At 48.1% G+C, this 22,940-nt stretch overlaps 3 protein-coding genes and 1 long non-coding RNA gene across 11 annotated transcripts in view; 1 reads left to right on the top strand and 3 right to left on the bottom strand.

Moving 5' to 3' along the window:
* Positions 1-692: 692 nt before the first annotated feature.
* On the bottom strand, positions 693-2,406 carry LOC122695177. Its single transcript, XR_006341318.1, has 3 exons — positions 2,352-2,406; positions 1,468-1,654; positions 693-1,083 (listed from the first exon to the last, which is right to left on the bottom strand). It is a non-coding gene; the product is annotated as an uncharacterized LOC122695177 (long non-coding RNA).
* Positions 1,853-4,957, top strand: CCDC200 (coiled-coil domain containing 200). Its single transcript, XM_043904743.1, has 4 exons — positions 1,853-1,949; positions 3,221-3,506; positions 3,955-4,004; positions 4,763-4,957. The coding sequence occupies exons 1-4, from the start codon at positions 1,932-1,934 to the stop codon at positions 4,787-4,789; spliced, it is 381 nt and encodes a 126-aa protein (XP_043760678.1). The 5' UTR covers positions 1,853-1,931; the 3' UTR covers positions 4,790-4,957.
* A 1,036-nt stretch (positions 4,958-5,993) lies between these two features.
* TMEM106A (transmembrane protein 106A) lies at positions 5,994-12,932 on the bottom strand. 3 transcript variants are annotated; one of them, XM_043904740.1, is made up of 8 exons: positions 12,800-12,932; positions 11,410-11,636; positions 10,817-10,880; positions 9,476-9,629; positions 8,744-8,884; positions 8,589-8,632; positions 7,843-7,896; positions 5,994-7,347 (listed from the first exon to the last, which is right to left on the bottom strand). In XM_043904740.1, exons 2-8 carry the CDS (start codon positions 11,615-11,617, stop codon positions 7,227-7,229), a joined length of 786 nt encoding a protein of 261 aa, XP_043760675.1. In that variant the 5' UTR covers positions 11,618-11,636; positions 12,800-12,932; the 3' UTR covers positions 5,994-7,226. The 3 variants fall into 3 exon arrangements, with proteins under 3 accessions (XP_043760675.1, XP_043760676.1, XP_043760677.1); XM_043904741.1 differs by having other exon boundaries at positions 12,712-12,833; XM_043904742.1 differs by lacking the exon at positions 8,589-8,632.
* A 123-nt stretch (positions 12,933-13,055) lies between these two features.
* The window catches only part of NBR1 (NBR1 autophagy cargo receptor), a 28,795-nt gene continuing 18,910 nt past the window's right edge, over positions 13,056-22,940 (bottom strand). For 4 of the 6 annotated variants that reach the window (XM_043904735.1, XM_043904739.1, XM_043904736.1 and 1 more), the window contains 8 exons: positions 22,710-22,820; positions 22,287-22,451; positions 21,987-22,064; positions 20,428-20,845; positions 19,892-19,986; positions 19,197-19,254; positions 18,343-18,457; positions 13,056-14,855 (listed from right to left, as the gene is read on the bottom strand). In XM_043904735.1, the coding sequence (XP_043760670.1) occupies positions 14,682-14,855; positions 18,343-18,457; positions 19,197-19,254; positions 19,892-19,986; positions 20,428-20,845; positions 21,987-22,064; positions 22,287-22,451; positions 22,710-22,820 (1,214 nt within the window). In that variant the 3' untranslated portion in view covers positions 13,056-14,681. The remainder of the gene's footprint in view (positions 14,856-18,342; positions 18,458-19,196; positions 19,255-19,891; positions 19,987-20,427; positions 20,846-21,986; positions 22,065-22,286; positions 22,452-22,709; positions 22,821-22,940) is intronic. The other 2 variants (XM_043904737.1, XM_043904738.1) reach the window with 2 other exon arrangements.

Raw genomic sequence — 22,940 nt, 5'->3', positions numbered from 1 at the left:
CAAGGGGAGGTCCCAGGCCCTTATATATTCTTATGGGATCCCTGAATATATGTAATTACACTTGTTTTGCTCCTGTCCATCTGTCTTAGGGGTTTTCCAAGGGGCTTAGTGGTAAAGAACCTGCCTGCCAATGGAGGAGACGCAGGAGACATGGGTTCAATCCCTGGATTGGGAGGATCCCCTGGAGAAGGAACGACAACCCACTCCAGTATTCTTGCCTGGGAAATTCCATGGACAAAGGAGTCTGGGCAGGCTGCAGTCCATGGAGCTGCAAAGAGCTGGACACAGCTGAGTGCCTGAGCATGCATGCATGTCATCTGTCTTGTGTCCATTTGATTATTAGACCAGCCAAAGTACCTAGAAGCCCAGAGGATGAATTTTTCCTCAACAGGGTGCAAATTAAGTAGGATAATAAAAAATCCTAACCTGTAGCTCAGCAGTTTTATACTTCATTTCATATATTTCTCATCTATTAATCCATTTGGTTCTGTGTGAACCCTGTGAGGACTGTAACAAGTACTACCTTTCTGGTTTTCCAGGTGAGGAAATGGGAGTCTCAGAGAGGTAAGACTGAGCCCAAGTTCAGAAGAAGAGATAGAGGGTTGACTTGAGCCCAGCATATTAAGTCCCCAGGATTAGGGTAATTTCTAATAAGACACCATGTATTCACAGAGTTCAGACCCCAGTGAAGGTTAGTTGGATTTTTTTTAATTAAAAAAATTTTTTTTGTGGCTCTGCTGGGTCTTTGTTGCTGCACTTGGGCTTTCTCTAGTTGTTGAGAGCCGAGGCTACTCTTCAGCTGTGGTGCGCGGGCTTCTTATTGCGGTGGCTTGTTATGGAGCCCAGGCTCTAGGCTCATGGGTTTCAGTAGAGGCACACAGGCTTAGTTGCCCCATAGCGTGTGGAATCTTCCTGGACAAGGGATCGAACCCATGTCCTCTGCATTGGCAGGTGGATTCTTAACCATTGGACCACCAGGGAAGTCCTTGCATTTTCTTGACTTAGCACAGGGGGAGGAGATGGAGGACTGAAGCAGGAGGGGAGGGAGAGGTCAGCAGAGGGCCAGATGAAGATGCTGAAATCCTGGGGTGGGTAGGAGAAAGAAACCAGAGAGAAAAGTCAGACCACTTGGGAATTGTCCCTGGGGTCCACTGAAACTCAAAGCTAAGGTGGGAAGCTGTCTTCTACCTGCCCAGGGCCCCGGAGAGAAAGGTGCTTTACAGATGTTCCCTGGGAGGCTTGGGAAGAACACCTCCCGCCTTCCCATGGCAGGGGAGGGGGGCCGGCCCAGTTGCCTTGGTAGTGGTCACATTGTGAGGTGGTTCTGGTCGCAGGCCACGGGGTTGAGGAGAGAGGAAACAGAAGTGGTGGGGGCAGTGGCAGCCTCCTGGGCTCTGCCTGCCCCCACCCCTCTGCCTTCTGTCACCCCTCCCTTCTGTCACCCTCACTGTCATGGGCAGCGCTTACCACTGGGAGGCCCGTCGGCGGCAGATGGCTTTGGACCGGAAGAGGTGGCTGATGGCCCAGCAGCAGCAAGAGCAGGTGCAAGAGAGGGGCCGGGTTCACCGGGGTCCTTCCAGGGATAGGGAGGAGATGGGGAGGGAAAACAGATCCCCAGGAAGCTATTATCTGGCGAATGTTGTTTTGCTGGGAGCTGGAGGAAAGCAAGTTCCTTTGATGTCATAGATGTGTGTGTGTGCATTGGGGTGACTCAGCTTTGTGGTTATGCTAGGCTGAGGCCTCATGTGGGACTGAGTGGTCAGGCACAGGAGGTTTTAAAGCTGCACTGTCTGATACGGTGGCTACCAGCCTGTGTGCTATAGTCCTGAGACGTGGCTAAGAGACTGAGGGACTGAATTTTAAATTTTACATACATTTAAGTATAAATTTTAAAACAAATATCCACTTTACATACTGGCAAAATTTTAAGTATGTTTGGAACAACTTGGGTATGTAAATCTACTTTTTTGATTGTAAATTATATGAACTCGAAATATTGATCAAGTTTATTTTGTAAAACTTGCCTTTCTAAAATGAATTTGTTTTATTTTGGGCTGTGATGGGTCTTCGTTGCTGCAAGCAGGCTTTCTCTAGTGCGAGAGCTTCCCATTGCGGTGGCTTCTCTTGTGCGGAGCACAGGCTCTAGGCGCATGGGCTTCAGCATGGCTGGTGGGCTCTAGAGTGCAGGTTCAGAAGTTGTGCCCAGGCCTAGTTGCCCCATGGCATGTGGAATCTTTCTGGACCAGGGATGGAACCCATGGCCCCACAGTGGCAGGTGGATTCTTAACCACTGGACTACTAGAGAAATCCCTTGATCAAACATTTTTGTTATTATTAATTTATTTATTTACCATTGTGCTGGGTCTTCCTTGCTGCTCCGGGTTTTCTCTAGTTTCGGAAAGCAGGGACTACTCTCCAGTCTCAGTGCACAGGCTTCCCATTGCAGTGGCTTCTCTTGTTGCAAAGCACAGCCTCAACAGTTGTGGTTAGGTGCTCCTCGGCATGTGGGATCTTCCCGGGTCAGGGATCGAACTGGTGTCACCTGAATTGGCAGGCGGATTCTTTACCACTGAGCCACCAGGGAAGCCCTGCAACCACACGTTTTGAAAAATGTAATGTCTAAATTCAGATGTGCTGCTGAGTATAAAATGCCCTCTGTGTTTTGAAGACTTAGTACAAAAACAAACACTATCAACTATCAATATTATCATATTGATTTTATGTTTTGGATGTACTGGGTTGAATAAAATACATTGTTATACTTAGTTTCACCTATTTATTCTTCCTTTGTTATGTGGCTAATAGAAAATTTTAAATTATACATGAAAGTGAAAGCATTCATCTCCGAATATGGTACCCATTAAATTTCTACTGGACAGTGCTGTTTCCAGGCATTCGTAAGAGATTATTCTTTACTCTCTGGCACTGCAAATGGCTTTCAGTGCACACAGCTCTCAAGCTAGGAGGTAGGTGGTCAGAGGCTGTGTTTACTGGGCAGGGGCTCTGCCGGGGGCACTGTTGCTATAGAAACAGTTTAGGGTGTGGGTGGGTGAGGCGAGATGGCTCAGGCTCCAGGCTCAGCCTTCAACTCCAGGGAACAGAGACCCTGCAGCCACCTCCGCCTCAGGATTCCCTTGTCTTGCTTCCTGCAGTGTCTCTGGCAAGGTGGTGACTGGGTGGGGTGGGAGGAGGGTTCCACTTGTTGGGGGCTTCTTTCCAGGAACTGAAGAAACTCCAAGAAGAGGAACGTCAATGTGAGAAGAAAACCCAGCCACCTCAGGAGACCCGGCAGGAGTTGCAGCCACCCCTGGCGCAATCACAGTTGCCACCGATGCCACAGCCACCGAAGGTGCCCCAGCAGCCACCACAGCCGCCTCAGCCAAAGCAGCAAAACGCCCAAGAACGTCTTACTCAGGGCACCTCCCAGTACATCCTCCAGGATTCCCAGAGGCCAGGTCCCCACAAGGACACATACCAAGGAGAGGTGACCAACCCTCATGGTCCTGGTAAGATGCCCTGCAGCAGGAGGTAGTGAGGAAGGAGTCCCTCCCTGGTGAGGGCCCAGATTCCATATTTGGGGGAATCTCCTTTACTTGGGAGTCGCTGTCTCTGAGTGGCTTTGTGCCAAGCTAGGGCGACAGAGAAACCTGCCAACTTCCACAAAGGGTGGCTCAGAAGTTGTCAGTCCCTCCTCTAGGGTGAGGGGGACAGACGGGGGAGGGAGCCAACAGAGGGCGGGAGATGAGTTGTAGGCTTAGCAACAATACCCTGAGCCCTGTGGGGTCTGGAACAGGGACGCACAGGCTGGCTTTCTGGTAGAGAATTTTCAGTGTGGGCTGGGTCTGTGCCTTGCCTTAGATAGGGGCCATGGCCTGCCTGGTAAAGAATCCAGCTGTGTCGTGTTCTGTTCTCAGAAACTGTCAGATGAGTAATTGTGCTTTGTTTCCTCATCAGGTTATAAGAAATGTAGCCCAGATATGCAAACCAAGTACTCACGATTCACGGTGAGACAGATTCAGAGTGTGAAAGCCAGATAGCTTCTGGCTGCGTGTCTGAGTGTGCTTGCGTTTAAGTGTGGGGGGAGTCTAGAAAGGCTTCCTTGGCAGAAGTTGGGAGAGGGGATTGAAGCTGTTCAGTCATTTCTGGATGGCCCATTCCTCCATTCCTTGCCCATAAGAATGTCTCGGTAGGCCCCACTGCTCAGCCCTAAGTGTAAGTGAAGGAGCTGACAGTCTAGCTGAGAAGGCTGGACAGGTACAAAAGAAGCAAAATCTAGGGGCTGATTAGGATAGAGTCCACTAGGCAGGAGGGAGGTAAGACCTGAAGTAAGAGGTATGGTTCTCAGCTAGAATCACCACTCTCTGGCAGCATGACTCACTGAGTCTCAGCTGCCCATCCATTAAAGGAGAATGATACCAGTTCCACAGTAGAGCTGTCATGAGGACTGGATTAAAAGGGAAGGCATCTGAAGCACTTAGCTTAGTGTCCGCTAACTGTAGACCCATCAAACCCATGAAGACTCTTGAGAGTCTTGGGAATTACATAAAACAGGATGAGCTTTGGAAAGGTTTTTTTTTTCTTCCTGACACAGGTGCCAAGGATGGGAGAACCCGATCCTAGTCCTTTAAGATGAGGACTGGGCTATTCACTACATTTCACTTTGATTCCTTTGGCTTCAAAGGGCTTACTTAATACAGTAAGCAAAACCAGTGGGCCTGGGAACTGCTGACCTGTTTTGCCTCCTGTCTCTCCTCCTTCTCAGTCAACGAATTACATCCAGCAGTGGTGATTCAGAAATAGACACCAAGATCCCACTGGCCATCAGCAAAAAATCAGATAAGCAACCTGACCTTCTTACCACCCAGCAACACCTCCACTTCAAAAGCCAGTCCCCTCCTGATCCACTCTGGCAGAGGAGCTGAGCCAGGAATAAAATGTGATTTCTTCCTGGAAAGAATCAAAGAGACTGGTCAGGCTCTGTGAGACTGGGATGAGGAGGAGGGGCAGGAAGAGGATGGAGGGACTGTGGGAAGAAAGTGGAAGGTTAAGTCCCTGCTTCTCCAGGTAAAGCCTATGGGAGAACTTGGCTTTGCGCCCCTCAAGTCTACAGCTCCACTACTGGCCCTTATTAGGAATGATAGGTCTGTCGGGAGCTCAGGTTCATGACTCTCATTGGAGCCATCAGCCTGGCTCCCTGGAGGATGCTTACTGAGATACAGCTGGGGGAGGAGGGGTTGTATCACACCAGAGCAGACCTGGGGCAGTGATAGGAAGAAGTGGCAGACAGGGACCCCCTGCCCCAAGTCCAGCATCAGTCTGGTCCACTGTGGGCATGCCGCTGTTGATGATGAGAGGCAGGGACAGAGATAAAGAACTCAGAGGAAAGGGGGACTGTAGTCTCAGGCACAGGACACCTGACCTTAGGAAGAGGGGGACTGGCCCCCCCCAAATCCATAGGCTTCTTCCTCCCTGGGTCTCAGTTTTTCCATGTAGCAGAAACAGCTAAGAGGCTCTAAAGCCCCCAGATATCCCCCTCCCCACTTCCTGAAACTGACAGGTAGGGTCCCCCAGCCTCATCCCCTCTTCCACTCTTGACTGGTAAGGGGGGACGGTGCCTGGGTCCTTTCATTGTAGCATGGCCTTTGGGTGGGAAATTAACACATTCCGGTATTTTTGCCTGGAGAATCCCATGGACAGAGGAGCCTGGCAGGCTACAGTCCATAGTGTTGCAGAGTCAGACATGACTGCAGTGACTTAGCATGCACAAAGGAACCTCTCAGTGCAGTGTTTCTTGAGAGGAGCACTTGGGGGAGGTGTGGGGAGGGTGGGGACACAGAACAAGAATATTAAAGTTGGATGGGACTTCAGAGATACATAACAAGAGAAAGGGAGAGAAGCCAGAGAAGCAGGGCATGTTCCCGAGGGGCTCAGGGACTGGGGAAGACACCTTGATGCCCACCTGGACATTAAGAAATAGGCTGTGAGATGGGGAGTGTCCACCAGCAGCTCCCTTCCCAATTATAGGACACCTTTATTTTTCTTTTTTAAACACTGTTAAGTACAGTTTAGTGAATACAATATAAATCCTTTACATTTTCCGAACTCCACACAGCACAAGCTCCAGGCTGGACTTCATGGATTTTCACGCTGTTGCCAGCACCACTTTGACCCCAGTTACTCAGGCATGAAAGCGTGCAGACGGCATGAACTCCTCCCTTCCTCTTGTCCCCTGGTCAGCTAGTCATCAGGTTCTGTCCCCACTTCCCTTTCTCCATCCTTCCTACTTCACATTCAGCTTTCCCCACCGTCCAAGCTCATCTCTCTGCCTGTCTGAGTGATAGGAACCACGGTAAAGGTGACGCTGGCACCATCTGACCTGTGTCCATGCACATGGGCTCAGGGTTGTGACCTCCTTCAATAAATACCTTTTTACATGACTCTGGTGCAGAGAATAATATTAATGAAAGTGTCTTATGGAGAAGAGAAGCTTTAGCTGCAGAACAGCTCTGTGTTTCTGGGGACCCAGACCATCTACAACCAGGAAGGAGGCAGAGCCAAAGGGCCTTGGCCAAAAGGTGGGCAACAAGTTACCAGGAGAGAAGCAGGCCATCACCAACAATCTGTCACGTGACCAAAGCGAAAGGCCCTGAGGACAGCACAGGCTGATCCCTAAGTCATTCCCATCACTGGGCGGAGAACTGGAAAAGGATCCGTGGAGTCAAACCAGCTAAAATGAAAGTTTTCTCTGCATTCAGGCAGGAAGAAGGCCTTCCCTGGAGGAATCAGGCAACCACGGTGCTCAGCATAGGAAGGTGGGTGCTGCTCCATGCCTCTGAGGCAGCTCTGAGGAAACTCTGGGTCAGACTTTCCTCAAAACATAACCAGAGGCCTCTGCTGCTGGCCTCTAGAAGAATCAGGCTTCTGATACTGTGAAAATCAGAGAGTGGGTGTGTGTGTGTGTATTTGTGTGTGTATGTGTGAGAGAGAGAGAGACACTGTGTGTATGGGTCTATGTGTGAGAGAGAGAGTATGTAGGGGTGTGTGAGTGTATATGAAGTTAACTTCCACAGGAAGCTTCCTCTGCTGCGGGTGCATGGGGTGGGGAGGGTCTGATAAAGCAGGGTTTTTCCTTTGGCAAAGTCACTATGGTCCTACTGGGCACCACGGAGTTGTGGGAGGTACAGACCAGGCGGGCAGGTGACGGGAGCTTGAGGACAGCAGATGGGTCACGGTGGGTGAGAGACCAGCAAGTGGGGCACAGACGTGTTTCCCCGGCAGTCCACATATTCATAGCTCTGGAAGACCAGCTGCTCGGAACGGCTCAGGTAGGAATAGGTCAGGGTGCCCCTGGAGAGGAAAAGGAGGCTTTGGTACTGTGTCTGGGAGGAAGAGGAAAGCCCTGGCCCTGCTCTGTTCTCTGGGGAGGGCTGGCTTCCTGTTCTGTCATGGCTCCTGGGACAGCTGCCCCACCCGGGGTCCCGGGCAGCTCCACGTGTGTCCCATCAACAGCTCAGAAGCAAGGTGGACCCTAGAGGAAGGGCTGGACCTGCCACTATCAAGAGCCAACAGATTCATGGAGTCAGCTTGGATGACTTCCTTCCCACTAGGGGGAGCTGGAGTCAGAGGTGGGAGAGAGGGGGTTCCCTTGGTGGTCCAGTGGCTACGATTCTGAGCTTCCCATGCAGGGGACTCAGGTTCAATCCCTGGTCAGGGAACTAGAGTCCACATGTCACAACTAAAGATCCCGCATGCTTAACCTAAGACCCAGCAAAGCCAAAATAAGTAACTTAAAAAAAAAAAGGAAGTGAGAGAGGGGATACCAGGGCTTCAAATCCTACTTACTGGATGTGCAAAAGCACGTGGTGGACTTTGATTTCCAGCCAGGTACAGATTTTGCTGAGAAAGACAGAGAGGAAGAACACGGGACCACGATTCACACTGAGCAGCCTGTCAGTTCAGAGGACACCTGCAGTCCCAGGCCCCTGGCCTCCTTTCCATGGGGAGGGCAAGGACCCAGGCCACTCCCACCCCTTCCCGCTCCCTCTGCCTAAGGTGAGCACATCACTCCCCCAACCCCCACTGGCTTGGCCCAGGCATGTGCTGGCCATTCCCTTAGTAGAAAACAGCGAGTCAGGCTGAAGAGCCCAAAGTCATATATTGTAAAAGTGAAAGTGAAAGTCACTCAGTCGTGTCCACCTCTGCGACCCCATGGGTTTATACAGTCCATGGAATTCTCGAGGCCAGAATACTGGAGTGGGTAGCCTTTCCCTTCTCCAGGGAATCTTCCCAACCCAGGGATCGAACCCAGGTCTCCTGCATTGCAGGCAGATTCTTTACCAACTGAGCTACAAGCGAAGTCCCACATATTGTAAGGATTAACCCAATTCTAGCCTGGTTTTCATTTCAATCCCGCTCCAAACAGGCAGATGCTGGGGGCCTTGAACACTTGCACACTGCAGTCTTGGCTATAAGCGTGCAGGCTAAATGCTGGCTGCAGGGTTGCTAAGCAATCAAGAAATCTGGTGGGGGTTCAAACTGGGTTTCCAACCAGGACGGAGGTGAGGGAGAAGAGATCAAGGGCTACTCACTATGTGTTTTTATCCCATATCTTGTTGGCCACTGCATAAAATATCTGTCAACCAAATGGTCATAGGGTTAGCCCCAACTGCAGCCGCCCCCTTCCCCCCACCACCTGTGTCCACACACTTGTGCGGTGTGGGGCTGGCCAGCGAGAGGGAGTCACCTGTTCAGTGGCTAAAGAGCCGATGTGGAGAAGGAGGCTGTGGGAGACCTGTCCCACCACGAGGGACAGGTGCAGAACCTCGATGGTCAGCTGGGTCACAGTGATAGGGCAGTAATTGTTATTGGAGATATTCAAGATACTCTGGGGAGGAAGACAGGGAAAGGGAGGGGTGAGAGTAACCATCCTTGGCAAGAAGAAGTCAAACAGTTTCAAAAACCCCCAGCCTGACTGAGCCCCATCCCCAAGCGAGAGCTTCAGCTGCTGGGGCACCAGTGCCAGGAGCCTCTTGAAGGGGCTTTTAATGACACAGGGTCACTGTTAACTAAGACCATAAAAGTGAAAGTGTTAGTCGCTCAGTCTTGTCCGACTCTTTGTGACCCATGGACTGTAGCCTGCCAGGCTCCTCTGTCCATGGAGTTCTCCAGGCAAGAATACTGGGACATTAAGCTGTCTCAAAAAGCAGTCTCACCTTGCAAGGCTCTTTCTGTTCCCTGCCCACCCGGAAAGTCTCAGGCATACCACTCCCTAATACTGCTCTGGCCTCAATTCTAACCTCTCACAATTCCAATCCTACACAATCTGTTAGGGGCTTCTCCCCAGGCTTCTGACATCCTCTGAGTGCCGTAAGATCCCTGGCTACCCATGCTCAAGGTCAGAACACAGGACAAGGGCTTCAGAGGAGTGCTGCCTGGAAGGTGGGGTCGGAGCCCAGGGGCACAGGCACCCACCCACCGTTATGTTGAGGTAGACATTGGCCTCATCAATGGCCACCGTGGAGGAGTTGAGGCCCACAGGCTGCACGGCGATTGTCCGGGGAAACAGGAAAAAGACGATGAGGGACGAGGTCACCAGACAGATGGACACTGCCAGGAACACGGAGAGTTTCCTGTGGGAAAGCAGGACCCGGGTAGGGAAGTGGAGAAGTCTGGACACAGAAGCAACCTGGCCAGGGGTGTTCAGATACTCTTCTCTGTACACAAGGCTCTCCTCTGAGTTCCCCTCACAACTGGACACTTAGCTCCTCAGGTGTGGAGGACCAGCCTAGAGTCAGGGGTGGCCCAGAGTGGGGAGAAGCACAGGACTGAGAAGCCAGCAGCTTGGTGTCCAACCCCAGCTCTCTGTACCCACTGGCCCAGTAACTCTGAACAACCCATTTAAGCCCTAAGCCTCAGTTTCCTTGTCTATAAAATGGGAGATAATTCATCGTACCTACCTACCTCATACAATCTGTTATGGGCTAACGCAGGAAAAGCCACCAATCCCTGGTCCTGGCGCGTAGTCAAAGGCTAAACCAATGCCAGCAATTGGCCAGCTATCACTGGAAGAAGTCCACATGAATTTTGAGAGTTCTGAATTTTAATACTCATATTCAGAAACAGACATCATCTGTCCATCTAATTCAAAATTATAATACGCATTAAAGAGACTGCACCTTGGTAGCACCTTCTAAGGGGCACTGCCAGATTTGGACTCTGATGCAGTGGTGGGGGAAGGCTGGGTGATGGCTCCCAGATGGAAGCTGAGGACCCTGGGAGGAGGAGCTGCAGGGATTCATGTCAAATGACCCAGATGACAGACAGAGTCACAGGCCCCCACAGTGAAACTCAGGGCTGCCTCTGAGGTTCTGAAGGGTCCCAGGTCAGGGAGTAGCTGGCTTTCCATCTCTACGGGGAAGAGAACAAGCAGGTCTGAACTGCCATAGCAAAGGAAGTTCTTAGGAAAAATCACTTCCCCAAACCAATGGCAACTAAACCAATGGCAACTCCCTCTATCCTGGAAGGACTTGCAGAGTCAAGAGGTCCTCTCTGTCTTCAAGAGGGAGCCATGCTTCTTGGAAGCAGTGATGCTTTGGATGCTAACTGACCTCAGGTGGTCTGCTGTGCCCTGAGATTCTTTAACTAGGAAAATCTGTGGAAACAGGGTGCTAATATGTCTGAGCCCAGTGAGGCTCAGGGTTTTGGAGGAGAACCAATGGAGAAAATTTAGTAGAGGAGGGCACATTGGGTGGGATGACAAAGAGGAATTGCCTCCATGGGCAATGCCTGCAGAACTGGGGTAGGAAGAGGGGCTTACGTGTGCCTGGGCTTCAGCCTCTGGTCCCCATAGGGGATAAGGGCCACCAGCTGCTTCTCTAGCTCTGTAGAGAGAAAGAGGGTGAGGAGAGCCACGAAGTGTTCACGACAAGTTTCCTGTATCAGCCTGCGAGAAGCACCCCTCCATCCCAGAGCAGTCTCAGAAGCACACTATCTCTGACCCAGGGCAGGACTGGGGACACTGGCTGTTGGCAGCTTAGTTTTGCCATTTCTCAAATGGAGGTGAGATTTTCATTGACATGGGTGAAGAATTTCTGCAAGTCACCACAAGTCAGAAAAGCCCGGTTTCTTTGGAGAAACTGGTAACTTCCTGAATCCTACGGCAGGGTTGCTAAGGAAGCAGAGAGGCTGGAAATCCCCTGGGGTTGGGTGGTACAACCAGGGCAGGAGGGAGGTCTCTGCAGAGAGCACAGGGAGGGTTAGAATCTCCCTGGACCAGCCTGAAACTGGGGGACTAGGAGCCCGATGACCTAACACCATCCAGGGAGACTCAGAGGGGCCTGGCGCTGGCCAGCTGGCTGTTAAGAGCCTTTCCTGGATCCCAGGCTACTTCCAGGGCCTGCGGTTACTCACCTCGAGGAATCTCCCCACTGCCCTGGCAGGTGGGACAAGTTACAAAGCCAGCACCAGCAGCCCTCTCACAAGGCACACAGGAACAGAAAGGCTTGCTGTTGCCGGTGCTGGAGTAGCTGGCAGCCTTGCTGCCAAAGGCTGGGTCGGGGGGCAGGATCAATTTGTTCTCATCCTCCTGAGAGGCCAGCTGGGAGAACGTCTCACCCATTGTTCAGGGATATTTTTCACTGATGAAAAAAGAACAAAACTGAGTTAGCGTGGATGTTGGGTGTCACTCTGGTTTTAGGTTTTCAATATTGGCAAGGGGCCCCATCACAATTTCAGCAAGCTCAAGCCTAAGGAAGTGAAGGTACGGAAATTCAAGCCATTACCCGTGGCTCTTAGATCACGAATCTCTGCATTTCAACTCCTCTCTCTATTGTAGGACAGCTCAATTCCCGAGAGGGAAATGCAAAGCAGAGGTTATTTCACTTTAAGGGACTTTCATAAGTGAAAGCAGAGCACTTATTTTGTTCTGGAAAAGTTGCTGAGCTGTCACTGATTACCAAGGAAGGAAGTTAGATAGGGTTGGCTTGGGGGCAGCAGCCTTCATCCTCTGAGACAAGATGATTCTGAAGATGTCTCTCCAGCACCCCGGGGCAGAAATGCCTGAGGTCTCCCAGCCTGGGTCTCCCAGCTTCCATTCCTGAACTTGGGCAGGTACTGGTGTAATAGGAAGGTAGGGATTCTTTGGAACAAGAAAGAAAAATGAAGCTAGACTGGTCACAGATGTGGGTTAAAAAACCCCTAAAAAGGTCGTGGAAGGGAGCATAAACTTCTATGTTGCTTTCTGAGGTGGGATGGGAAAGAATGTCTGGGGGAGGGGCAACGTCTGGGTCAGTCCTTTACGAGGAAGAACCGAGGCTAAAAATCTAGATTCTCCCCTAAAGAGTGGAGTCAAATGAGTGGGCATGGTGAGCTGAACTCTGACCTTCTGGGCTAAAATAAAGGTAGCCTCATCTGGCTTAGGTCTGAGATCCCGGGCTCCCCTCAGCTGCGAGGACTTTTGGAGATTTTTGGAGTACGTCTTTGGGGACGAGAGCCTTGAGGGAAGGGTGGCTCCAGGCTCCTGGGGGCGGGGGGGCGGGGGGCGCGAATGCCCCGTTGGGGCAGGTGGGGAGCCGCGACTGTGGCCTACCCATAGCCCTAGCTGCTTCACGCCCTACTCTGAAGCTGGGCGTGGACTGAGAGGCTAAGAGTTCATCGAAAGAGGATTTTAAGTCCCATCAGACACCCCGAGAGGCCGTTAGTAGAGTTCGGTACCTGCGTGTTGCGCTAGGAGGAGGCCCAGGAGGGGCCTGGGCCCTTGCCTCCCAGAGGAAAAGTAAAGGAATTTCTCAAAGCGCCTTACCCTCGGGCGACCGCGGCGACAGAAACGCCTGCAAAGTAGAACCGAAACTGCGGGAGCCGGGGTCTCGCCCCAAGCTTTGATTCAAAGCCTTGGGAAGCTCCGCCTCGGCTCCTCCGAACCCGCCCCCTCCCTCCCTCCCAGGGCCCGCCCCCTCCCTCCCTCCCAGGGCCCGCCTCTCTCAACACAGCGGCCAGAACTTTTCTCAGCTCTTCAAAGGCCATGCGAGGTACTGGACGAAGGTACCAGCCAGGGCAGGTAAGAGTTTCAAAGTTTATTTCACCATTCTTTAAGCGGTTACATACAAGTACAATGGGACAGACGACTGGACCCTTACAATACGACTCAGATGGTCAAGACAGATCCCGTCCCAAATCAACCCAATTAATTACACACAACCGGCTGCTCAGCCTCTACCCAGACGGCCCCATAAAAACGTTTTAAATAAGGAACAGCCTGGTTGGCTTGCAGTCTGAATCCTGGCCTATTTAACAGCATTGAAGAGTTATACTGTAAATAAACATCATTATGGCTAATGATTAAATCATCATTCACTGTAATACCAACCAGGTTATATAATACTATTTTATTATCCTTCCCCCTTCGGGCTGGGGCGGGGGGGGGGGGGGGGGTGTCAGATTTCTTTTCTGCAAGCAATTTTTATGACTAAAATCTTTAGTGTTTTTTGTTACCTCTTTACCAGCTATACCCAAGACTCCCTTCTATAAACAGAGTGAGGACTTTGGACCTTTGTAAGCAAGCTCTTTCCCACTCACTTACCCTGGGGTTAAATTAACCAAAACTTTTTTCTGTGAGTTTGCTCCCCATCCAAGTTTTGTAAAATATCAGCCTCTTTTTCTTGTTCTAAGTTCTCTTGAACAGATTTCAAACATTCAAGAGACATTCAGGACTTCCTGAATCCCATTTCAAAACCTCACACCCACTCATCTGCCCACTCCTGAATTTTACTGATATTCACATAATAAAGTTCAGTTTTCTCATGTTTCTATACAGCCCTTGCCCACTCTACTGTAAATAAGACCTGCCCCCTGACATAAAGAAAAAAGGTAACTGTTAAATTTACTTTTTCCTTTAATAGAAGAGTTTTTTTTTCTTCTTTATAGGATTAGCAAAATATTTCACACTACCTAAACTTTTTCCCTTAAATAAAATACAAATGTATGCAAAATTGCTACAATAGACACTGTTCAACAGGTGCTGGTGGGTTATTTAGCACACTCCCCGCTCCTTACTCAGAAGTGCAGAGACATGGAAGGTGGTTATACTTCAACGCATCAGTGGGGTCTTTAGAAAACAACAGTTCTGATTACCGAGACTTGCAGAGAAATGACTTTCTACTTGAAAAGGGAAGAGTAACAAAATTCCTATCACATTCTAGGTGTCATTTTAATACCACATAGCTATTTAAGCTTGGGATAGGTTAAGAGAAATTATGAGAATAATTCTGGAAAACAACTTCCAAGGTTAATTCCTTTTAAAAACTGACAACAGATATCCTCATAAAAACATCCATGTTAAGCAAAGAAAAATACTCAACTTCAATACAAGCAGAAAGAAAAATGGTTCTATAGGAAGTTTAAGTTATACTCTTCAGTGCACTAAAACAGAGAAAGGAGCTTTATCCAAATCAATTGAAAAATGCTCTTCCTACAATTCACCTAATGTCTACGGTGAAAATTTAAGTTCTGGTTTTTTATTTGCTCCAAAAAATACTGCAATGCAGGTACTGTCTTGATAATTCAATGATGGGCTCTATTATAGATTCATCAGATTAAAAAATAAGCAAGGGTCTCTACCCCATGCCCCAACAGAATAAAGATCATCTCTGAGCAGCAGGCAAAGTTATTTAATACGAGGTCACTCCTCAGTAGCGGTGGCTATACCAATCGTTGTTGTTGACCTGAAGGAGTTCTGTCACCACTTGCAGGATGTTGTAATTGTGTTTCTTCAGCAACCTTAGGTTCAACTGCCTGTCACAGAATCCCATTTCAAAGAGATGGGCCATCAGGGCTGCTGTTTGATCTTCAGAAACTATTGGCTGTGTAGAGTCAAGAAAAGCAGAAAAACAGTTTCTGTAAAAATCTGTATTATTTTGTTGAGTAATTCTAATCTTTCCAGATTTATTCAAAACATTAGTTAATTAGGTGCAAGACTATGGCACTCCTGTCCACCCAACACCAATGGGTCTTCTGAGGGGATAAGAAGGACTGGGAAAACTCTGTTTTGGATGAGGTATGTTTGTATCCCAAACAAGGTAACAAATGAACTGTCTTTAGAACTAGATGAAGAGATGCAAACACATTCTGGAAACCCTGTGAAGATAAAGGTGATCATGATGATGGGCCAAGGAGAAGAAGAGCTGTTACTGGAAAAAAGTCTGGGAAATTTACTCTGATACGCAGAGGAGCCAGACCAGAAACTGCTCAGGAAATGACATCCTGGGCAACCTTCTTGGCTTTTTAAAAAAAAAAAAAAAAGAGCAATTTTTTATTGCTAATTTACTTAATCTTTTACTTTTACTTTCCTCTTTGGGCCAAGCCCTGTGATGAACTCATAACCTTCCTAAATCCTCTGAACACTTGGAACACCCTGTTATCATTTACTTAACAGCTGTGTTGAGTACCAATTTTCTTATTAAAAAAAAAAAAATGGAGACACAGGTTAGCTAGTATTTTGCAGGGTGGTTGAGTGGATTAAAGCTCAACATTCAGAAAACTAAGATCATAGCATCCAGTCCCATCACTTTATGGCAAATAGATGGGCAAGCAGTGGAAACTGTGAGAGACTTTATTTTTTTGGGCTCCAAAATCACTGCAGATGGTGACTGCAGCCATGAAATTAAAAGCCACTTACTCCTTGGAAGGAGTTATGACCAACCTAGACAGCATATTAAAAAGCAAAGACATTACTTTGCCAACAAAGGTCTGTCTAGTCAAGGCTACGGTTTTTCTAGTAATCATGTATGGATATAAGAGTTGGACTATAAAGAAAGCTGAGTGCTGAAGAATTGATGTTTTTGAACTGTGGTGTTGGAGAAGACTCTTGAGAGTCCCTTGGACTGCAAGGAGATCCAACCAGTCCATCCTAAAGGAAATTATTCCTTAGTGTTCATTGGAAAGACTGATACTGAAGCTGAAACTCCAATACTCTGGCCACCTGATGCGAAGAACTGACTCATTTGAACGGACCTTGACGCTGGGAAAGATTGAAGGCGAGAGGAGAAGGGGACGGCAGAGGATGAGATGGTTGGATGGCATCACCAACTCAATGGACAGGAGTCTGAGTAAACTCCGGGAGTTGGTGACGGACAGAGAGGCCTGGCGTGCTGCAGTCCATGGGATCACAAAGCTCCAGACACGACTGAGTGACTGAACTGAACTGAGTGGATTAAGATAAGAAAGGATGTCATTGTACTGAGCACTGTCTCTGGTATTTCTCTCTTCTACGGTTCCCTTCTATTTCAGAGTAAGTTATCCATCCTCCTTTACAGGTTAATCTTTCTGTATGAAGTTTACTTTGTATCTCATTACCTCTCGTCACCTCGGAAATATTTTTCTACTAATTGATCTCTTATTTTGATCGTTAACCCCCTTTGCTACTGGCTCACCTTTAAAAATGTCTCCCTCTGCCTTACATGTCCCAGCTTTCACTCTCCTTTTCCCTTTGTATAGTCCAGCTATTTGAAAGTGAGGCACAGTTGTACTCTTAAAGTCCTCTCTGCTCCTTCACACTCCTCTGCAGCACCTGACATTGCTGGCCATGCCCTCCTCATTAAAACTCCCTTCCCTTCCTCCTCCTCCTCCTAGTTCTGTCTTCTATGCAGAGCCCTCCTTCTTTCCATGATCCTTAGAGGCTGCTCCTTCCTTTATCCATTCTTCCTGGAAAATTTTATCTAATCTGTGGCTCCTGTTATATCTTGTACATAAATGACTTAATTTCCAGGCCAAACTTCTTTTCTCTGTAATTCAAATGTATAAATCCAACTATACTCTGGATAACTTGACCTGGGTGTGTCTCAAATGCAACACCACCCCAATTCACCCTGATTTTCTTTTCCTTCTGCCCAAATATACCCTTTTTATATATCCTCTCTTAATGAATGGTACACTGACTACCTAAACCAGAAACTTTTATCCTTGACTTCTTTCTAGCCTTATGGCCTCCAAGTTCTGCCATTTCTACTTCTCTTCTACCCTTCTTTTTTTCTTATACGTGGATTCTCAGCTGGATTTCTTAAGGCTCCCTCAGCCTCCGCACTATGGAGGAGTGGAGTGATCTTACAAAGAACAAATGTGATCATGTTAATTACTTCCCTAAAATCCTTCAGAGGCTGCCCACAGGGCCTAAAATAAAATCCAAATCACTTAACACAGCATCCCACCTACATCACTGGTCTTTTCTCTTCTTTCTCTTCTTAGAACACATTTACCTTCCAGGTTCACATTTTCAGATCTCTTTACTGGCTACTCTCTGTCTACCCTTTCTGACTCTGACTCTCAGCAAACACTTTTAGGATGACTTTAGGCATCATCTACCAGGAAGCCTTCCTGCGCTGCACTGTGGCACCAATATCAGACTGAGGTATTCCACCGGTCTAAGAAAACTGGTATAGTACCTTACACTGCACAGTAAATGTGTGTGTCTTTTTTTTTTAATTAGATGAAAGATTCCTTAAATTCTATAGTGCTTTGCAATTTTCAAAAGTTTCATAGACAAATGTCTGTTTACTTCTTGTTTCCCCACTTTGGGCAGGAACTGGTGTCTGATTCCTCTTGTAGCACTAGCACCTGGGAGAGCTCCACACACATACTAGGTCTGCAACAAACATTAGGTCTTTTTTCTTTCCTCCCTTGACTTAGCCAAAGTCATATAAGTGGAAAGTGGCCAAGTCTTTGTGTGTTAATCAAACACTAAGTTTTGTAATACATATATCCAATGGAATTACTCAATGATAAAAAGGAACGAATTTGAGGCAGTTCTATAGAGATGGATGAAACTAGAGCCTGTTATCCAGAGTGAAGTTAAGTCAGAAAGAGGAAAACAAATATCATCTATTAACACATATATGTGGAATCTAGAAAGATGGTACTGATGAACCTATTTGTAGGGCAGGAATAGAGACGAAGACATAGAGAACAGACTTGTGGAAGGAGAGGGTGAGACAAATTGAGAGAGCAGCATTGAAACATATATGTTATCATATGTAAGAGACATACATAGCTAGTGGGAAGTTCCTGTATAGCACAGGGAGTTCAACCTGGTGTGACAACCCAGAGGGGTAGGATGGGGTGGGGAATGGGAGGGAGGTTCAGGAGAGGGGACATACATGTACTCATGGCTGATTCTCGGCTGCTATACAGCAGAATCCAACACACACTGTAAAGCGATTATCCTCCAATTAAAAGAAGACTAAACTTAAAGCTCATGCTTTCTATGATGACATGTGACTCTCTCCAGCCCAGGCAGATATCATTGCTTTCACTAGTGACCTGGATTTGGTTCAGGAAAATAAAACATACACTGACCTGTGCGGTGACTGGTGGTCCAGCAAACAAGGCCTTGTATGCAGAGGCAGCAACGGACAAAGCCCCCTTCACCAGTCCCCCAGCAATGCTGTTCCCGTGGTGGTGGTGGTGGTGCCTGAGGAGGAAAGCCAAGTTATCTCCCTAAGAAACACTAATTATTATCTTCCTACAAGATAATCTGGGCTCTCATCTGGGAAAGTAAATGAGATTTCCTGGAGAAAAAAAAAATCAAATGTAAAATGAGTGTGTGACTGTTTTCCTATCAGTTTTATAGTTACAAATCTAGGTCCAATGTAGGGCTCAGTTCTTACTGCTATAAGATATGGGCACTGCAGAAAACATGTCACTCTGGTTAGCATGCCAGCTTTCAGCCCCAGTGGAAAACTAATGTGGTCAAGGGCACAGTGAGGTACTGGCAATGTGTCTGCTCAGTTACCATCTCAGAGGAAACACCTTCCAAAGGAAATGTGATTTTCTGAACACTGTATACGAGGAGGGGCCCAACTTAACACTGCCTTGAGACGACTAGGAGCAGAGAGGCAGGTTTGTCTAAGAAAAAGTTACGAGATGCACAAGGAGCTGGACCTTCCTGCCCTCCTCTGTTACTAAGCAGGACCTGAACCCAAGGGCACTGCTTCCTGGTCTGGACTGGGAACCTTCTTAAACATCAGTGTTAGCCCTCTGCTCAGGGTTGCTCATGAGCTTTAGGAGAAATAAGAACAAGAAGGGATGATGGCTCTCCTCCGTCACTCTCAGGAGGGGGCATGTGCTCTGAGAGGCTCGTGTAAGCAGGGGTAACACTGGAACATCCACCTGCTTCTGAAGAAGAGGCTGCACAGGCAAGGTCCAGTTACCTTGAGTGGTCATAGCTCTTCGGTCTGCTGTTGACAAGTCCTGATGAGCCTCTGAGCTCTAAAAGCAAAAGAGCTGTTGGTTAGATGCTGCATCTAGAAATGCCTGGGATTTCCTAACTCCCAGCAGGGCTATTTCTGAGGCAGGTAACAATCTGATCACAACATTTCAAGCCTTTAATATTTTGGCCGCACCACATACCATGTGGGCTCTTAGTTCCTTGATCAGAAATTCAACCTGTGCCCCCCTGCATTGGATGCAGAGTCTTAAATCACTGGGCCGCCAGGAAGTCCAGGCTTTGTTTTTTGAGGAAGAGAGGGAAGCCACTTTGAGGGTCTACTCACAACTCCAAAGTGCTATTCTCTTTATTTTGTAGATGAGCAAACAGACATTCAGGTATTATCAACCTGCTGAACCACTTCAAGGTTACACAGTGAGGAGAGGTAGAGCTGGGGCTAAACCTAGACCGGGCTGGTTCCAAAACCTGTGTTCTTTCTACTACAGCACAAAGCCAGCTTCTATGGGGTCTCATCTAATAAATATTAAGCTAGAAGACAGAATAAAAAGAGTAGGAGGGAGGAACACAGAAAAAGTCAAAGGGCAAGTTTCGCAAAACTGCCAAGAACCACAGAGTGCCTGCTTATACCTGGTTTCCATGAGAAAAGAGCACAGAGAGAACACTCAGGTGGGTCCTTACCTCCTCTGATCTGACCAGGGACTGAAGAAACTTCTGGTGCGGTAACTGGTAAATCCACTCCTGGGGAGCCATGATGCTGTGCACAGGGAGGACTCCTTTCAGAAAGACACAACAATGACAGTGAGTTGAGAAGGCACCTCTGGTAACAGTGGAGAAACAGCAAACGGGCACAGCAGGGCGAGATTCTCTACAGAGGCTTCACAATGCTGAGCCAGAGCACATGTCTGCATCTAGGGATCAGGTGGGAAGGGCTCACTCTTCTGTTTTCCTCTTCAGCCACAGCCAGGCTAGAAAGACTGGCTGCAGTCTGGTCACTCCCCTGCTAATTACTCAGCTAATTAAGGTTAACTAAAGCAAGTGTTTCTTTAAATACAGGATCCACAAATACTGGGAAGTACAACTTTTATTCATCAGACTTTACTATGGGAAATCGCCATTTCCCCCGCTGACAGAGAAACAGGTTTTGAGATCAGGTTGAGTCCTCTCTTTATTCCACCTCTGGAGGACAGCCCAGCAGAGTGGGGTACAGATGGTACCTGGGCAGCTGTGGCGGAGGCCCCACCACCTCTGGGGTTAGGGGCACTGTGTCCAGAGTCTGTGAGGTCATAAGGATGTCATTGATGCTGTGTCCCTGTGGCTGGTTCTCCCCTCCAGGGGGTCTCTCCCCAGCTTCAACTGGTTCCTGCCCAGCCTCAATCCCAGGCTCGCCTTCAGCCCCTCGCTCCAGGCCTGGCTGTGAGAGTGCAGAGCTGTACATGGAGTCCCCCAGGGGGCGGCTGGTGTCAAAGCACTCAGGCAAGATGATGATATAGTCCTCTGAAGAAGCAGAGGACTGACTCCGAACTTCATCTTTGAGCTCATCCTCTTCCTCCACAGCAGCCTCTTCTTCAGCAATTTGGACAATCTCCTCCCTCTCGTCTGCAAGTGGTCCCTCTTCAGGTGAGGCAAATTTCACTAAAGGGTGAAAGCATCCAATTTTAAGGTACAAGCTAAGAACAGTCCCTCTTGCTTACTCTACCCTATACCAAGCCTTGTGGTTCATGAGCTATAATTATGAAAGCCAGAGGAGAGGGACAAACCAGAGGGCCATATTCAAAGTCTGAAGCTGCAAAGAACCAAAGTTCATAAAAACAAGGTCAGCAGAAGCTTCTGAGTAACACCATGAACCTTAAAACAAGGAGGCCCCTTTTCTTTTCCCCTTTAGGTGACAGTTAACGTAACTGTCAGAGTGACCCCAAAGACTATACAATTCATGGAATTCTCCAGGCCAGAATACTGCAGTGGGTGGCCTTTCCCTTATTCCAGGGGATCTTCCCAATCCAGGGACTGAATCCAGGTCTTCCACATTGCAGGTGGATTCTTTACCAGCTGAGCCACAAGGGAAGACCAAGCATACTGGAGTGGGTAGTCTATCCCTTCTCCAGTGGATCTTCCCAACCCAGGAATCGAACCGGGGTCTCCTGCATTGCAGGCGGATTCTTTACCAACTGAGCTATCAGGGAAGCCCCTAACATACTGGGATGGTTTCAAATCAAAACTGCTAAACTAGCTAACAGTGCTATGAGAAGAGAAAACATCTGGTGCTAAGTACCACAGGACTGTATGACTACTTTTGACTCCTTCCCTCCTCTTCTTTGCAAAGTAACAAGTAGTCATGACAGAAAACTGGCAAAACATGGATGAGTTAAGAAAAAAAGAAAAAAAAAACTACCGATAATTTTACTGAGACAACTACTGTGAACATTTTGGTATAAGTCCTTCTAGACTTTGTTTAGACTTTTTTCGTTATCCATTTGTACTCAAGTGTGTGTGTGGAAATACATATATATTTTTTAAATACATAGGTTTAAAATTTGAGTGTTTGGATAGTATCTGAAATACATGAAATTGGTTCTGCCTATCTGACCTCTAGAAATTCTGCCACAAAGAAATTTATTACAGCAGAATTTAACTCTGAGAAACTTCAGCTTGGTGCTCCTGCTTCTGCCCACTATTTCCTGACTGCTGCCCTTGGAGAAATGAGACAACTCAGCTGCTGGGGGTGGGGGTGGGAGGGCAGGGGAGGGTTCTCTGCTGAGGGGCTCTGTCCACTTACAAGAAGACTCCTTACTGCAGAACCCAGGCAGCACAGTTGGCTGCTGTTCCTCCATGGCGTGCAGCTGTAATTCTGCCCCTGGGAAAGTGCAGAAATGAATTACGGAAGCTGCTTTGCTCCTGATGCACATGTAGCGTCTAAACGAACAACCATGACCCAAACTCTAACAAAGATTCCCCTGTCTCCACTCTCAGTAAAGATGAGCACTTCTACCTGCTCAGGTCTGGCAACCACAAGTCAGGCGTCACCCCAATGGGGGGGTGGGGTGGGGTGGGCTCTGGGAATTCTAGGGACACTCACTCTGCGGGGACTTCTGTCTGCAAGGTGGTTTGTGATCCGGAGCGGCATCCAACGTAAGGGATCGGATGACAGTCTCACACACAAACTGGGTCCCACTCAAATCATCTTCTGGTTCCTCCACGGAAGAAATGTTCTCGGCCTTTTTCTTTACTGACACTGTGGAATCTGGAAAGGACAGAACTTTTGCCTGCACTTGGTGTTTAAAAGTGTTGCAGAGCTTTCTCTAGTCATGTCCCCATGCTGATACGATGCCAAGGAATAGCTGCTGTCTGTGCTATGTGAAGGTAAGGAGACCTCAAAAAATCAGATTCTATGGAAAACCTATTTACACACCAAGGTAAGGTTAGTAGAAGGTATGGATAACAACAGGGTGTGGTATGGAAGGGGAGGCTGCAAATGCTTTATAAATATTTAACCCCTTACCAGGAAGTGCTTTAAATCCCGCCCCTTCACTCTCTTCCTGTATCTGCCCCAAGCCTGGCTTCTCTATTAAAGGACTGTCATGTGGCAGAGGAGACATGCAGGGAGTCATATCTGGAGAATGAAGATAGGAGAACCATCAACCAAGAAAAAGCATTGCATCATCAGTGTCCAGAAACAGCAGCTTCTAGGTTTCCTGCCTCCTGCAGAGCTAAACTAAACCCAGGTACGCTT

This window comes from Cervus elaphus, chromosome 5, assembly GCF_910594005.1.
Source record: "Cervus elaphus chromosome 5, mCerEla1.1, whole genome shotgun sequence".
Lineage (NCBI taxonomy): Eukaryota > Metazoa > Chordata > Mammalia > Artiodactyla > Cervidae > Cervus > Cervus elaphus.
Note: the sequence above shows the minus strand (reverse complement) of the source record. Positions and strands in the feature narration are given on the sequence as shown.

Bases quoted from the DNA above. Each gene is read 5' to 3' on its own strand.
- TMEM106A (XM_043904740.1), bottom strand. From the start codon at position 11,617: ATGGGTGAGACGTTCTCCCAGCTGGCCTCTCAGGAGGATGAGAACAAA. The intron at 8,885-9,475 runs GTGGGTGGGTGC...CTTCCTCCCCAG, and splicing joins ATGTCTACCTCAACATAACG to AGTATCTTGAATATCTCCAA. The intron at 8,633-8,743 runs GTGACTCCCTCT...TTTGGTTGACAG, and splicing joins GCTCTTTAGCCACTGAACAG to ATATTTTATGCAGTGGCCAA.
- CCDC200 (XM_043904743.1), top strand. The intron at 3,507-3,954 runs GTAAGATGCCCT...TTTCCTCATCAG, and splicing joins GACCAACCCTCATGGTCCTG to GTTATAAGAAATGTAGCCCA. The intron at 4,005-4,762 runs GTGAGACAGATT...CCTCCTTCTCAG, and splicing joins CCAAGTACTCACGATTCACG to TCAACGAATTACATCCAGCA.